This window comes from Melopsittacus undulatus, chromosome 8 (assembly GCF_012275295.1).
Source record: "Melopsittacus undulatus isolate bMelUnd1 chromosome 8, bMelUnd1.mat.Z, whole genome shotgun sequence".
Taxonomy (NCBI): Eukaryota; Metazoa; Chordata; class Aves; order Psittaciformes; family Psittaculidae; genus Melopsittacus; species Melopsittacus undulatus.
Window position 1 is genome coordinate 15731242 of NC_047534.1, and position 17846 is coordinate 15749087.

At 38.8% G+C, this 17846-nt stretch overlaps 1 protein-coding gene across 2 annotated transcripts in view; it reads right to left on the minus strand.

Moving 5' to 3' along the window:
- The window catches only part of MRTFB (myocardin related transcription factor B), a 79972-nt gene that overhangs the window by 44808 nt on the left and 17318 nt on the right, over window positions 1–17846 (minus strand). Inside the window, exon 3 of one of the 2 annotated variants that reach the window (XM_034065508.1) lies at window positions 12462–12679. In XM_034065508.1, the coding sequence (XP_033921399.1) occupies window positions 12462–12615 (154 nt within the window). In that variant the 5' untranslated portion in view covers window positions 12616–12679. Of the gene's footprint in view, window positions 1–539; window positions 661–12461; window positions 12680–17846 lie in introns of those variants that run through there. The other variant, XM_031050329.2, reaches the window with a different exon arrangement.

The window sequence follows — 17846 nt, forward strand, 5'->3', positions numbered from 1 at the left end:
TTTAATGCACAGTCTGAACCCAACCATTTAAGGAGACAGTGTCATTTGAAAAGCGTACATCTGGAACGCAGAATCAAATCCAATTTAAAGTATGAGGGGAGAAGGGGATTCTAGAGAAGGGCAGTAGCTGAGAAAAGCACTGTTGGAAATGAGGTAGTAATCTACAACTAAAGTTTTGTGGGGTTTTATTTTTAATAGTGTCATATTTAACATTAATTTCATTATATTTATTGCATAGTGACATTTTGAAGCACTTTGTGCAGTATTTCCAAGACAATTTCAGAGCACTTCATGAAGTCAGCACTAGGTGCTACTCCGACAAGACACTATGGTTTCTATCACGCTGAATCACCGTTGTTTTAACAGTCTCAGGTAAATTCTAAATTTAGCTTTGAGACATTTTTTTTAAGACGAGTAACAACATCTCATTTAACGTACAAAGCCTATCCCTGACACTGAGCATTTCATCACAGATGCTGCTGAATTTGGTGAACTGCCTGTGCCTGGCACTTGTGCCCCCAACCCAGCAAGTGACTGACCTTCCTTGAGACTCTTCTGGCTGTTCACCTCAAGGCATTCTTTCTCCTTCAGTGGCTTAACATCTCCCGCCGGTAGGATCTCGGAAAAGCCCTGTTGCTGCTTCTTAGAGCTATCGATCATGATGACAATCCTTTAGAAAGGCAACATCCAGCACAAAAATCCGCCCTGGTCTGTAAGCAGCAGCGCGCCGCTCCCTCCGCTCAGCACAGAGCCGCCGCCGGCATCCCCCAGCCGCTCTGCGGAGCGGCGCTGCCTGCCACAACTCCCGATCCCGCCTCTTTTCCCAGGCAACCACTCCCCCTCTTCCTTCAGCTACGCTTGCTTCCTCTGCACAGTCGTGTTTCGATATGCAGCTTGATGGTCAATCATCTGACAAAGAATGAGGCAAGCAGTTAAAAATAAATCCAGCAGTTGCTGAAGGAGCAGCATTCGCTGATACCTAAGACCAGCTACCGCCGAGGACTCTCCATATTTCCCCTTCTCCCTGCCCCCACTGCTCTGAACACTGCTGCAGGCAGCAGAAACAGCCTGACTGGCACATTCATTGCTCATTAAGTTTCACCAATAACCAAAGCTGCACATTGGCATTTTAAAGATATGTTGGAGAACAGTTCCCCTGCCCCAGCCCCAGGTCTTGTTTCAGAGACGATTAACTAGCAGTGGCAAGTGGGAAAACCACTGGTTATTGCCATGTCTTTACTTGCAGTGTAAGACATTCTCTTCCTTATTATAAACAATCTAAATAAATAGATAAATAAATAATTGTATTTTATTATTCTCCCTTTTGCCTTACAGTTATGCATCTCATTATTCCCAGCAGTTTTATGAGTATTTCCTCCCCCAGCTTCTGATCTGCCACTCTCTCCTGTGTATCCCATTTCTCTTACATGAATCATCAACCTCAGCATCAACTTGGAAGATTTTGGGGTAATGAATCCCCTCTAATTAGCTGGCATTGGCCATGAGAGAACAGCAGACACTAGTTGGCAAGTCATGTACTTAAAGAAAATAAACTATACATAAATAAGTAGTCACTACCTGTCACACAAGTAACTCTAGGAGGTGCATTTTCGCTTCACTTTGGTCTAAAACCACTATCATGATATGTATTTTCCACACCCCTACTTCATGCTTTAAATCCTTCAGCCTGAAATGATAAAGGACATCTCCATTCAGAAAACTTACTTCACTTTATGGCATCAGATTTGAAAAGATCTACATACAATAACAAACCCCTGATGTAACAGAATTTTTAATAGTAAATTAAATAATAAAATCATCTTGCCACCTTAGCTCTTTCCACAAGACAATCCTTCAACACCAACTCTTCACCTTAACGGTGCGCTCCTAGGCAAGCAGTTGATACCATGCGGTGTAGGGCTGTGTGACACAGCTAGAAGGGCTTGAAAGACTCTCCCTGTTTTCACCCTTCTGGCAGAAGGGAGACCTACATATACTTGGAACTGCAGATTAAAGGAGCTGTGAGTTTACTAGGTCATATCAACTTCTTGAAACCTAAGGAGCTGAAAATGCAGGCAAAAGAAAAACTCTTGCAGTGTGATAGTAGTTCTATCCATTCCTATCTGTCTATAGTGTTTTATATAAATTAAGAGTGCAAGCACCCAAGTCAATGTCAGATCACTGCAACAACAGTTAGGTGCCAGCAGTTCAAGCCTTCATGAGTGTTTCTTACCTGTGCAGAAAGATGAGCTTTAGTAACAAGGAGCTCCTCTTTTTCAAGGATACCCATTCCACAGCAGAATTTACAGACACAAAATTGCTTATGCTTCAACCTCTTGGAGCTAAGCCTAATATTTTTCTTCAAGTTCACCTCCCAGTTCAATACATGCAGATTAATTCTTGAAATTCCTATAAGAAGTCTGATCAACAGTAATTTGCAAATAACTTTGTGATAAAAAGCAGGGATCACAGAATTTATGGAAAATAAGAATGAGAAAATTTTTGTGCAGAGTGGAAGAGATGGTCAAAATGATGCTGTTTATTTTCCATGTAACCAAATATTGTAGTTACCAATAAATGCTATGCAATATTGAATTGCTGGGCTGGAGGCAGACATAACACTAGAGAGTTATGTCTGGCTCTTCTGGAAGCAGACATAATATGGAGAGGAAGAAAAGATGCCTTGGAAGAAGAAGAAAATGTTTTTTGTTCAGAGGGAAGTGGACCTGCTTGAGCCAGTGCAGAGGAGGCCACGGAGATGCTGCGAGGGCTGGAGCAGCTCTGCTCTGGAAATAGGCTGAGAGAGCTGGGCTTGTTCAGCCTGGAGAAGAGAAGGCTCCTTAAGGAGAGACCTTAGAGCAGCTTCCAGTGCATAAAGAAGTTACAGAAGAGCTAGAGGGGCTTTGGACGAGGGCCTGCAGGGACAGGCCAAGGGGGAATGGCTTTAATACAACAATGATAAGGCTTCAAATTAAAAAATAACCTGTTAGAAAGGTCTACAATTCTGGGGCAGTTTCACAGGCACCTGAGGCATCTCATCACTGCTGGCTCCATAGCTGTAGTTGCAGCACATGGGAAAAGTGCATGGGTTTATGAGTGACTTACGTTCCTAACACCTGTACTAGAAGGAACAAACACTGTTACCTAGTTAGCATGTTCATGTACTAAATTCATCAGCTAACAAGACTCAGTTATTCAAAGGTGTCTTCCAATCATGAGCAGGTCCCACATGGATCAAGGCAAAGTGCTGCCTCATGACCCCAGAACCACGCCACAAGCCACTTAACAGCTCCCTGTTTCCTGCTAAATGAAATGAATTTGTAACTGTCCTAGAATGGTTCATGTCTGTTCTTACCTTTGGCTGCTAACGCACCATACCTACTTCTCAGATTTACTTAGGCATTTTCAAATCTGACTGCAATTCTTTAAGCTCTTGCAAAACAGCAGAAGCCCTGTCATCAGCCAGCAACAACAGGTTGACACTTTAAGCATACTTCTTATGTTTGGATAGTATCTGTCTTGAAGGTCATTGTTTTGACAGATAAAACCTGCTCTGTACGGCAGTTGCTATCATTATTGGTTGTAAAAGATGCTAATTCCATACGTATCTTAAAAAAACCCACTTCAAGGGTGGGAACTTAAGACTTTCCCATTCAAATTACCCTTCTGTCCTATAACAAAATATCATTTAGAATGTTAGTGAAACACTAGCAACTTGTTTGTCCTTTGACTACTTTTTAAAGCCTGTATTTTAGCAGATACACTGTAAACAGAACACAAACCATGAAATATAAAATATATACCAAAAAAAGCTTGGGTTTTTTCAATTCCACTCACAGTTAGAAATGTTTTTGTGTTCATTTTCTAAAAGGCAGCTGGGATCTGGCTTGTCATTTGAAATTGATGGCATTATTGAAAAACAGGCCAAAAAAGTTTTTCAAATCGATAAATTTTCATCTTGTCTTTCAGTTGCTCATATGGTGCTTAAATACAGAAGGTTTTGAAATAAAGGAAGGAGAACTACTCATTTCCAAATGAAACACTGGATGCATAACCTCTCTGATTTGAATATACACCTGTTTCCAAAGAGCTGTTTTTAACAGTACAAATAGCTAAAGGACACGGAGGATTGTAGAGAAACCTATAATGAGCTAGAAACAAAACTGTGCCTGAAATACTAATTTCTATCAAACAACAAAACACAACACACCTATCTCTTTCAGCTAAAAGAAAACCTTAAGTGGCAAATGTATCTTTCAATCACAGGTTTAAACCTGATTACAAACAGCATCAGAGTATCAGTAACATGTTTGCTTTTCATCTAAGGCAATTCATGTTTTATTTCTATCCTCATGCAACACAGACTTTCAACTCCAGCCTATAGAAAACATATTCTTTATAAACAGGAAGTGCTTAATAAATATTCCCCCAAATCACAATGTACAGGAGGAAAAAACAGTGACGCTGCACCCTCCACAGTGCCTGCTTGTGTCTGCCTTCAGAATAGACCCATTATCTGTTTAAGTATCAGGGATCTGGTGAGTGAGATCACTAACAGTGAGCAACTTCACAACCTCATTAAACGTGAAGTAACTAAGCAACAATTGCTTTAACAGTACATTCCAGCTCTTCTCATCATATGGAGCTCATTTCTCTGCAATCCCATAAAAACAAAACCAACCACCCTCCCTAGGAGAAAAAAACAAACCAAACCAAACCAAAGAAAGAAAAAGAAAATTAGTAGCCCTCAGTATTTAATTTATTTCACTACCACAAGATTTTGAAAAGTGGAAAACAGACATTTATTTCATCTTGGCTTTACTCACACTGTGATGAATTTCTTGGTCCATCATACTGTGTTAGGATAATCCAGTTCTTGATCATGGTGTACTCATAGGAAAATAGTACTCTAACTACACAAGCTAAAGATTTAATTTAAAGTCTTCCTGTTATGATTTATTCTATTAGCTCTTTAAACAGTAAAGTTTAAACAGTTAACAGTTTGAGGTGTTAACTTAAGGGGTTAACTGTTAACTTAAGGGGTTTTGGTCTGGGATTTTTGTTTGTTCTCCTTCCTCTTCTGCCCACAACTGCCACTTATAAGCTGTTCTGCTTTGTTCTGGTTTTTCTATAGCAGTACCTAAAATCTTTACTTTGAACACTTAAGACACTTAAACAACTCAGCAGTAAGTCTCACACCATCTTATTTGTGCACATGTGTTTAACTGCACATATATTTATGTAAATTTTTAAAAGGCAGTATTTGGTCATCTACCGTGCTACTTATGATTTGCAAAAGGTGCATATACCAAGTACTGCACAGTGATTACCAGCTCTGTTTGCACTACCTCACCTTCTTGTTATGACTGTTTCACCAGCTAATGTTTCAACAACACACACAGCTAGGATTTGCTTCTAACACTTTAAAACAATTATACAGTGGAATTTAAAATTAACTCAACATTCTTTTCTAGCTATGCATTTTGTTATCCACAAGGAATTTCAGGGAAAAAGAAGTCACAGTAAGACATTTTGATTGAGAGATCTCTTGAAAGGAAAACATACATATCTCCTGTAATCACTCAAATGGCAAGCCCTCCAACAGGATCTCTTCATATATACCAGATGCCTTGAATTGAGTCAGTCACAGGTCATGTCTCCCATGTTAATCTCTTCACAATAAGCAGATAATTAAAAAAAATAATAATCTATAAATCAAACTAAAATGATGGAATGTTTGTTTATAAGTTTACCAAACGAAATGACCCTGCTGGAATTCTTTCATGTAGCCTGTGAAAATGTCAGAATATATTCCATTTGAGAGGTCACAGTCCCTAGAGAGCTCTGAGTTTTGGCCTGTATGTCTTTTCACATGCTTTAATATTTGAAAATCATTCCTTGTAGACACTGACTGATGCCCTGGGAATGCTCGGATTGTGGGAACTGGCAGTACCAATGACAAAGACATACTTAATGGGAAATCAGTACCTACTCAGTTTGCTCTCTCATCTCGTAACAGATAAGACAACATTCAAATATTTACAGGAAGACCAAAAGAATCCACACATTGAAAGACATTTGTTTTTTTCTACTGACACTGTTTAAAAAACCCCAACAAACAAAACCCCCCCAAAACAAACTCCCCAAATCCCACAGCACCCTCTCCCCCTCCCCAAAGAGACAACTATATATTTACATCGTGCTGCGTGTTCTTACAAAGGATTATTTAGTAGAATATTTGCACTGAATGTTCCATAGACTATTAAAACCTTAAAGTAAAGATAGATCACAGAATTACTGCGGTTGGAAGCAGTCTCTTGAGATGCCCGAGCCCAGCCCCTGCTCAAGCAGGGTCAGCTGGAACAGGTTGCCTACGGCTGTGCACACCAAGAGCTTTAGGATCTCCATGGATGCAGATTCCACAACCTCTCTGGGCAACCATTTTACACACACACATTGTATATACATTATACTATATACACATATGCACATTTCTATTGTAAACTTACATAAATTGTATACTTCTATATCTAGATAAGCCTTTTAAAATACACTTTCAGGTTTTTGGTTTTGTGGGTTTTTTGGTGGAGGGGGGATGGCGATGGTGTTAATCAGAATATCTGAATGCTGTTTACAGATATCACTGCTTTCAGCTTAGTGACTATGAAACTGCTGAATTTAAGTTGACATTTTCAGTTATTTTCTGTGCCAATCTATTACTTAAATCAGAACTTAAGCTTTCAATGTGTTGTTCTCCAGTGTTGCACTAGCTATCTTTTCTCTACTTCATCGTTCCTAACTCTCACAAGAAAGTAACTTCTAAGCAGAGTAATCTACCTACGTACCATTTGGAGAGGAAAAAATACACCTAATCACAGATCTTAATGACTGGTGAAAAAAAAGCCCTTTCAGACATAGATACAAGAATGTCCCAAATTTCACCTGATTCCCTGGTATAAAATTTGCAGCTCCAAATTTATTAACCGCACAGAGGACTAAGAATTTGTTCAGAAGCCATAAAGCTATGCCAAGAATGCATATTATCAGTGCTACATAATGAGGGAGTGGAAGGTAAAAGATAACAGGCAAACTAATATACCCATGACTCTTCCACATGCCAGAAAAATTCCCTTGGTTCATCAAATTTATTTCAGTAGCATCATTAGGTGAAGTGTGATGTATGTTTCATTCAGTTATTTTGAGAACTGCCTGTCTCCCAGCTGGCTCAACCAGTCCCTCAGAAAGACTCAATATACACCATTTGGAACATGCATTTTTGGTTCGGTTTGGTTAAGGTTGGGAGTTTTCTGGTTTGGGGGTGTGTGGGGGTGGTGTTGCATCTTCCCCTTAATTCACTACAGCTCCCCACAAGCTCCAGTGGCCCCACAGGAAGCTGTCATTCTCAGCTGAACTTCAGTGCCTTAAGGTCTTTGCTCCTGAGTGTCGTTGTTCTTATGCAGCCAGAGGCACTAATTTTTCTTCAGGCTAATTTTCTCATTGAAATTTTACCAGTCTTGCTTTTACTTTAAGATGTTAATTGTCTCAAGGCTTTTTTCCTGACAAAATATCCAAGGCTCTTAGCTCTCAATTATCCCAATTGTGCTGTAGAATATTAGCTGCTAGCAATAAACTTGCAAGACCTAGCAGACAGCCGTGGTAGGCACATCACAACCTTTTATACCCTCCTCCAGTACAAAATACACAATCTCAAACTAAACCAGAACACAGTCCTGTATCTGCTCTGGTTCTGGGTTTAACAGAAGCAGACACCCATTAGCTGGAACAAAACTGGCACTCCACACAATGTGCAAACAGGCACACTCACAACCTGAAATGATTTATAGCCAAGACAAAGAGCTGAAGCAGGCCTACGGAGTGCTAAAGGACAGTCCAGGGCCTGTATAGGAGCCAACCAGCTCTCTATCCATTTTACAAGAATATAACCAGGCTCTCATCTGTGGATGATAACTGCACAGGAGTCATTTACATGTCTCTGTTTTAGAAAGTAGTAGCCACGATGAGATTCTGGCACAGCAGGATAGACAAGGAAGCCACTAAAAAATCAAGAGAGGCTGCTTGGAAGCCAGGATCTTTTAATTTTAAATGTCCCTGGAAGCAACTATGATTGCCTGGCTCCTGACACCCAGACCTTCACACCTCCTCTACCAGCCAAAGTGACATGCTCACCAATTCTGGGAAAGGACTAATTCAGCATGCAAAAAGCTTTACTCATGCAGTGCTTCCTTTCTTTGATGGTATCTGCATGTGCAATCCCTTTCCACCCATTGGCTCTGAAACAGCAGGTTGGAAGGCTGCAAGCAGCATCATTCCCATCCGCCCTCTTGCAGGCAGCAGCAGGCAGTCTATCCTTCCCTCCTTCCTCCCTTGCCACCTTCTGGCTTTCAGACAGAAGCTTGTGAAACTGGTGTGGTGTGTGGGTAGCATATTGTTCTGACTAGTACTTCAGCTGTGCCATGCTGCCTGCTATTCTGTCATTCTTCCTCCACTGCAGTCTAACTAAGCAACACTTAGTCATCAATCTTCTCCCTCCTGCTCCCAGAGAAGAGCCTCATCTGTGTCACTTCTCCCCCAGCAATTGTCCTGCATAAGGACACAGCATCTTCATTAAGAGAACAAATATTGTGTACATAACCTAGTGTCCTTCAGGCAGGGATGCAAACCCAGAGCATCTCAAGGCCATGGCATTCTGTTTCCCAATCTTTCATTTCTGTGAGGAGTCCAACTGCTCACAAGATGGGCTATACACCAGTGGTGGCCATCAAACTGCCAGAATCATGGGCCTGTCTTTGCTGTCCACTCAGCAGGTCACAAGTGTGAAAAGCAGAACTCATGGAAAGGCAACTTTTGCCGCTTTTTTGCAAGTGGAACAAGAGCTCGTCTCCAGAGAACAGGCACTGCAATGAACAGGTCATGAGTTCACATGATCAGCGCATTCTAGGTATTGTCTAATTATCCAGAAAGGTGCAGACTAATGAGAAACTGAAATTAATTTCATTAGTAATCCAGTATTGCGCACAGCCATTAACCTGAAAACAGCTCAGAAGACAAAGGGGAATCCTAAAATTGTGACAGTCCAGAATACCAAAATACAACATCCTGGAAAGATGATTCTTCATTCTAATACGTAAACACATACACAAGCTAACTTCTACAAACAGTTTGTTGTTCTAACTCCAAATAATTGAAATCTTTGCTTTAGAGATGGTTCAGTCCAAGTATTTCAGCCTGCAATAAAACCTTTAATCTCGCAAATCAGTTTGAAAACTCCCATTACTTGCCCTGCTATTAAAATATGAAACATGAATTGGTCAGAATTTGTGTTTCACAGACTTTTTATGATGGAATATAACTGAAAATGACATTTGAGAAGAATGTTGCTGCCCTTTCTCTCTCAATCTCCAAAGAAATTTGTCTTTATTCAGGGAGTAAACACCTGCATGTAGTAAATGGCTGGAGAAGCTTAAGATGCTATTGCCTTCCAAGTGTTTGTTACTGATCCTCTACTGGAAGTTCCAACCTCTTCAGAGTTGGCAGAGCATAGAAGTGGTCCACTGCCAACTCAAGGGACAACAGCTTAGTCTAAACTGTGAAGTTTTACACCACAAAGCACTGAACTATGCTCACCTGAACTCCTACACTAGCTCTGCAGTATGACTGCCATCTCTGGGGTCACACTGGGTATGGAAAGAAGAGTAAAATGTGAAAAAAGGACAAGGTTATAACATCTCAAGTGACTGTTGGCTTACCAGGCACACACTGTACGTTTCTGCTCCCCTACTGTGATTACCTCCACAGTAAACAAACCAAAGCAAAGCACAGGCCTCCCACACTCCCAGTGTCATTGGAAAAGCCTGAAATGCAGTTTCTGTACTAACTTGTGCAAGCAGCTCAACTACACTGTGTGGATCAATACTGGAACAATTCAGTCTTCTACTGGACTACTGCCAGAAGACTCCTTCAAGTAAACGAAAGGTTTAAAGGATCACTACCAAAGCTCACAGTAAGCATAACGCTTCCTGCAGAAAAATATTCAACAGCCCATTCTGTGACCTTCATATGATCTCCTTCTCAAAGATGACATTAAAATCTTTGTGGGAGGCCTGATACTTGCTAAGGACAGATGCTCAAAAGTATGTTAACTTATAAAGGGAATTATGACAAATATTGAAGAGTAGCAGTTCTTAAGTCAACTGGCAAAGAGAAGTGAGGGGCAGCTTCTCAAATTATCATCTCCTCACCACCACCTTCTTAAGGAAAATCTATGTTATTTTAACAAGCCAAAGCCCTTAAGCATGAAAATCTCTTGCTGCTGCCTTTTATTTGGAAGAAAATAAACAAGCAGCAGAATATACATGAAGACAGTACAAAACCTACCTATAAATTATTTCACTAATTCATGAGATCACAAAAAAAACTTCCAAGTTATGGGAAGAATGCCTAAGAAAAGAACTGTCCAATACAGGAGAATTAAAAATGAAATACTAAAGAGCGAACATGAATAAGCTTAGCACCTGAAGCTACACACCTTGTTTGTAGCAACTTTGACAACTTTACCTTTATTAGCAAAAATAGGAAGATAAAATGAAAGCTGGAGAGGGGCTTTTTACAAGGGTTCATTGTGACAGGATAAGGGGAATGGCTTTAAATTGATAGAGGGGAGATTCAGATTAGGTATTAGGAAAAAGCTCTTCCCTGTGAGCTTAGTGAGGCCCTGGAACCAGTTGCCCAGAGAGGCTGTGGCTGTCCCACAGTGTCCAAGGCCAAGGCTGAAAGGGTCTTGGAGCAACCTGGTCTAGTGGAAGGTGTCTCTGGAACTGGATGAGTTTGAAGGTCCCTTCCAACCCAAACCAGTCTGTGATTCTATGAGAACAATAAAATTAAGCAAAGGGGTAAGTTTGTACTTAGCAGGGTCATAGCAAGGGCTGTCAAGAGAAACTGACAAGCCTGTTCATGTAGAAGGGATATTCCCTGTTTAATTTAGTGCATTCTTGTGGTAGTAGCCTTCAGAAATGAAAAATGTGACTTATTTAGACTCAACATGGATACCTGTGTCCTCCAGTTCAGTCGCAGACAACGAAAAGAAAAAATCTCATTTTCTAGAGCTATAGTTTTACAAGAGGATGCAAAACCCCCACTACATTCTCTTTGATGGGATTTATGAGTTTTACAAGAGGATGCAAAACCCCCACTACATTCTCTTTGATGAGATTTATGAGTTACACACTAGCATTTTTAGCTTCATTATGAAATAGCTTTAAATAGTATTTCTGTTGCTTCCTGCATAAAAAGGTAAAGTGTTGTAACACATCTTAAAACAAGTTTCTGTTAGACACATACCTATTACCAGTTTAACATCAAATAGCAGCCAACAAAAAACAGTATTGCCCAAGTTACAATTCTTTTCTGACCTATATAAAATATTTTTAAGAGATACAAAGCCAGAATATTAATAAATTAATAAAATTATTAATAAACTAGCTGCAGGTCCCTTACTTTATAATACTCTGAATACATTATATCAGTTAACATAACATTCTGCATTTCAAGCTCTTCAAGAAAAAAATAATGAAGCATTTGATATACATACAGCTTAGTAAAACATATCCCCATTTTTTCTACTTTGAAGCCAGGATATTCAGTTAGTTTTCTTCCTACTTAATAATGCTTATACTATTACAACTAAATAGCTAACTGTAGCTAAACCAATTTAAAGAAATTTACATAATTTCAGTGTTCCCAGTATTTGCTGCAAATACTGGAAAACAAATCTTCATTATTAAAGATATTAATGTGAGAAAAAATCCCAACTACCACAAAAAAGTCCTTCCTTCTCCCCTGTAAAAGTGGGCCTGTGTTTGGATTCAGACCTAATTCCTCCTGATGCTTACTGTAACAGTGGAAATACTTTTTTCCTAAATTGCCATGCTAATGTCAACAACAAGGAAAGATGCTGGAGAGATTCCCAAAATGTAAATCTTCTTTTTCTTGTGTTGTTAAAACCTTAAGCTACGTGGTGAATTACACTTTCTGGGATACAGTGTGCAACTTCAATTCTGTGTCATTTTTGCAGAAAAAAGAAACATTCGTGATAATTATCCCTTTGTGTATTTTTTTAATAATACAACTCTCAAAAACATTTACTTGAATACCTCTATTTTACACTAGCTGTGGGTTTAAAACTATTTAAAAATATAAAGAACTACATTCAGTATGCCTTAACAAAGTACTCCAGTTGTGCTTTCAAGCCAGACTTACAAGTGAAGGGGATCAGGACAGCTTCCCTGACGAGCACTGTAACACTTTAACTCTACAGAACATGAGTTGGGAAGAGCAAGTCAGGCAAATCAATTAACAATATTTGAAGAAATCAAATATCATTATTCCAGTGAGGAACATTTAAGCAATGTAGCAAAAATTAGAACAATCCGTTGTGCACTCACCATTCTTCCGTTCATTGAGAGGAGGTAAGTACTGACTGGGCTGCAGTGAGAGTTCCTTGAACTCATGTGCAACTGCTTCGCTGTGAGGGCTGGGAGCGAGTCGGGTCAGTGATCCAGAGTCATCCTCAGCATCTGCTGTCCCCAGGTGATCCATTGTGGTAAATCCTCTGGAGACAGGGAGAGCAAGTGCTCTCTTAAGCACACTGGAGTGGATAAAACTAAGAAAGAAAGGAAAAAAGAAAAAAAAAAAGAGGCAGAGACATTACTGTTCTCATTCGGGTTTTGGTCAGTTCCTTTGCATACAACACGCAAATTTAAAATGTTCCACATATTTTCCAGAAATACTACGTTTGAAAAAACAGACTTAAGCAATGTATTTACAAACAATTTCACAGTCCTTTCATTTTGAGCAGGGCAGTTTCCCTGCTCAACTTTGACAGAACAACCACACAGTGTTAATAATCAGCATGGATACCCTGTGCTCTCCCTTTTAGCAAGTGACATGGCCTGATTATCAGCAGAACATTCTATTTTTTCGGTACCTTATATTGATTCTGCATTCTCTAATACATGAGAACATACAAAGGGCTTTTAATGTTTTGAAGCACTGCACAACTTTCATTAAGATCAAAAATCAACTTTGGTGTTAATGCAGGACTTGATACCAAAGAACTGTATCAGAACTAGTCAGGCCTCTCCAGGAAGGAAGTCTTCTTGCCATCATTTTTTTTCAAATTAACTTTACTGCATGCTAGCTCCTTATTGTAAAATACAGAATGGACCAGAATTCCCAATTTATTATTTTCTTTCTATCATTAACGTGGTACTTAACCTACAGTGAGGAGAGACAGAAGTATGAATTACTGTCAGAAGCTTTTTATAGCTCACAGAACCCTATCGAGTCATTACAATTTCAATAAATCAGTATGGACTCAATGAAGTTCTTCCTTGGATTCTTGGAAACTCAAACAATACGAAATATTAATTCAAGAAGACCCATAAAAATGAAAAAATGCCTTATTATTGTTGAATTGGTTTTTTTTTTAAATTTTAGTTATTTTTCTTCAGAAATACTTCTGCATGCCTATTCCCAACCTTCAATTTCAAACTTTGTGTATGCTGAATATAAATACTGTACATACCGGGGGTGTGTATTTAAAGGTTTTTACAATTCAACATGTGTTTTGATGACCAGACCCAAAAGATTTGAAGTGTTACTTGGTATTTTAAGAAGCAACAAAGGACAAAGAAGTTATCATGACCACCAAAGAATGGCCTACACTCCAAAACGGGTAATGCATCGTGTTGCTGACTTAAAGTGCCAATTTAAAAATAAAAACAAGTGCTGCTTGATATATACCTCAGTAGAGTAATGATGATGGTTAAGTGAATATTTTTCATTATTTTCCATAGTTACCAATTGGTGCTTTCACATTAAGTGAAGACACATTAACTAACAGTTATGCAAGATTTTTTTCTTTGTTCTTAGCTTTTAGAAGCATAATTTACTCAACTCAGATTCCATTTCCTGACATTACACTCTCCTCAAACTCCTACGCACCCATACAAATTAAGTACATTATTAACAAAGTCTCTTCAAAGCAGAATTTCAGGGAAAATTTAGCTGCTTATCTGCTCATATTCCTAGCATTATATCCACAATTTGTTAGCTATGAGTTATGTCTTGGAATCACTTTTCAAAAAGATTAAACCACATAAGCTGTATTCACACCATTAAATCCTACGAAATTAATAGAAACACCTTCTTGTACTAAAGGTTTAACATATTAGGTTTGACTAATTCCTTTCCCCATTACAAGTAACTGCATATTCTGCTATAAATTAAATCATCTCAACTTTAATAATTTCTAGAACAAACTGCTAAGTTAGTTACATGTCCATTTTTAAACTATCATTTCAGGAACATATGTAAATGTGGTTTTACTGACCAGATGCAACTAAGAACATGGCGCGCAAGAAATATATGCAACATATTAAATTCTATTGATTGCACCATTGAAGGGCAACCCAAAACAAGGCAACTTCTCACAAAAAAACATGCTTAAACTGTGGTTTGAACCTGACTGTATGAGGTTAGAATGACCTGGAGGTCATCTAGTCCATCCCCAATCCTGAGTAGGGCTACCAGCTGCTCAGGTCTTGTCAGGTTCTGAACATCAGTAAAGGTGGTGATTCCACCACCTCTGGGTAACCCCTCTGTGAATGCGCTGCCCACCCCCTACGAACAGAATTTTTTCTCCTGCTGCCTGTTGTTGATCTGCTCTAACACAGGAGATGCTACTGACTGTGACTCTCAGATCTCAGATTTTATTGCGGTTTCATGCAATCCATGTACTTACCATTATGAAACTCTAAAACCAAAGTTCTCTAATGCAGAACTCTAACCCTAATTAGAAAGTTTCAATTCAAAGTAGAGTCTCAGATACTGCAAATTCCTTGTCTTAAATTTTTTGGATAAACAATTTGAACCACTAAACCCAATGTTGTTTAAAAACCAGCAAGCATAAACATCCACTATTTATCAGTTTACCACCCCTTACAGAATTTCACAAGAACATGCTTCTAGGAATCAAAACTGAAACAGGTTGCAGCGTGTACACAGAAATACCACAGATGATGCTTCTTGTTTCCTCAAGCAGTTGTCTACACTGATTGACAGAACAAGATGAGGTCACTACCCACTATTCCATGCAGAATACTCTTTGCCTCTTTTGCTGCAAGGGTGCTGCAAACCCCTTTACTTATGGGCTGTAGGCTGTTAAAAATCCAGGTATCTTCCCAAATGATCCTTTAACACTAGAACAACCTTGTTGCTATGTTGCTATATCGTCTGTGAATGTAAGACACTCTAGAATTCCCAGAGAGCCTGAATTCTCAAATTCCTTAGTCATGTATCGAATTACATTGGCTCTCATTTCATTTTTACTGATGAACTGTCATCGTATGAGATTACAGAAATATTTTTGAGCTTAGAACAGTGAATTGTCTTGACCTTCCCCCACAAAAAAACACACACCTCCACCCAACATCTATAAGGGTTTTTTTGGTAGAGAAAAAAAAGTCTGTGACCTACATAGTGGCTCAGATACACTATGATTAAACTGACAGAGGGGAGATTGAGATGAGCTCTTAGGCAGAAACTCTTCCCTGGGAGTGTGCTGAGGCGCTGGCACAGGGTGCCCAGAGAAGCTGTGGCTGCCCCATCCCTGGCAGTGTTCAAGGCCAGGCTGAAAGGGGCTCTGAGCAACCTGGTCTAATGCCCATGGCAGGGGATTGGAACTGGATGAGCTTTAAAGTCTCTTCCAACCCAAACCAATCTGATTCTATGATTCTATGAACAGAATATCTAAACAATACTGTAAAGATGACAAATTATGGACTTGTAATACTAAAATGTATACAATTTGTCTCTTCTCTCTTGTTCTATTAGAACATATAGGAGAACTCAGCTATTACTGCTCATCCATGAAATTACTAGTTTGTCTTAGGCAGGTTTTCTTATTGATTGTCAGACAAATTAGGAAATGTAAATAAAAATAATTTTGATAAATACCTTTTCAAACAGACAAGAAGGAAATAGAGACATCTCAATGAAAACATCTTTTTACACTGTTGTATGTATCAGATAATAACCCAATACTATTTTTTAGCACACTCATTTTAGCTGCTAGAGAAGATGCATATAATTGCTTTATCATCAGCTGGAGGTTACAACCAGCAGCATTTACTTCACATTAAACTAGACTTAAGATATGCAGAACATCTCCTGTCTGTCTTCAGTTTTCAAAAGCCATGCTTCATTCTGACATTTCTAACAGAACTGCTTGTTTGGACATCAGCAACTCAAACACACAAAAGGAGTAAGTAGAAGAGAACATTAGTTCACCCTGATTGAAATCTATCCCTGTACAGTAAATACTTTATCCAGTCATTAGGTGCAAGAGTGAGAAACATATCTGATTTAGAATTTAATGCACTGCGATACTATCATATTTTAAAGATAACACATTTTGCCTCCCCTTTCTCATTTATTTGAAACCTCCTCTATCTTGAAGTATTATTTTGTATTTGCTGTTTGCATTTGCAGATAGTAATTGTTATCTAGGTAACCCCTGGCTTTAAGCAGACCAATACACAGAAGCATGTTAATAACATACCTGAAACTCAACACTAAAAACATGCACAAGAAAAATATAATTAAAAGATAAAAAATTGGTGTATTAAATTCTCGGTCTTGTATTCTGCATAATCCAAAAAAGCCCCATTTTATACAAGAATAATCTGACAGCCAGAAATAAATTGTCACTTCAGGGGTTTCCACTCCCTTCCTTGAAACCAAGATATCTAAAGGTTTATTAAGTTGTATAATCATCATTCTAATTGGTATGAAAATCATTTCTACTTAGATAGTGTTGGAAAGTGTATACCGGCTTATTTGTAACAACTAAAATAAAACTACTCCATTCCTCCAATAGTGCCAAAGGATCTCAGGTCTGGGGGTGGTTTTTTGTGGGTTTGTTCGGGGGGTGTGGTTTCATTTTTTTTTTAGACAGAATTCAGCAAAATGTTTAAGAGTAGCAAAGCAAAAACTAGGACAGAATTATTTCCTACTTAACCTTTGGAATATACTATCAGAATAGACTGTGCAGCAGCTCTGCAAGCAATGCTTTGGTTCACATGTATCTGACAACTACACAGAAACAGTGTTCTAGTACTGGCAGAACAGAACTCCTGTACAATGTATGAGTCTTATGTAAGTGTTCTCACAGATTGTAGGTGGTTGCTATCTTTCTGAACTGCTGAAGACAAACGCTTCTTTTATTTTTAAACATTTTATCTTCAAAAGACAAAGTCTATTTCCTTAGAAAAATTTTAGAAGGGGGAAAAACCATACTTCCCTGCCAGCTGAAACACTGGAACTGGTATTTTATTTGGCACAAACAGAAATCTGGATGACACGTAGGTAGTAAATCAGCTTTTATTTTGGAAATCTGTTGGAAAACAGTTCAAGAATCAGAGTGAATTCAAACTCCAGCCAAGTCAAATGGCTGACTTCAACACTGCTCATTCATTTACATTTGCAAGGAACTTAGCCCGCTATGCACAGCATCAAATTAGTAATAGTTACACCAGATTAGGTATTAGCAATATCAACCTCCAGTGCATAACTTACTAAGAATCATGGTGTGAACATCAGCAGTCAAATCCCCTAGGTTTAAGTTTCTCCATTTATAAAGCCCAATACAATTTTAAATGATATTGCTGCAGTTTGTAATACACCAGAACCTGTAGTAGGAAGAATACTACAATTGCAAAATGTTGGGTTTGGATTAGGGTTTTTTTTGTTTGTTTGTTTTTTTCCTG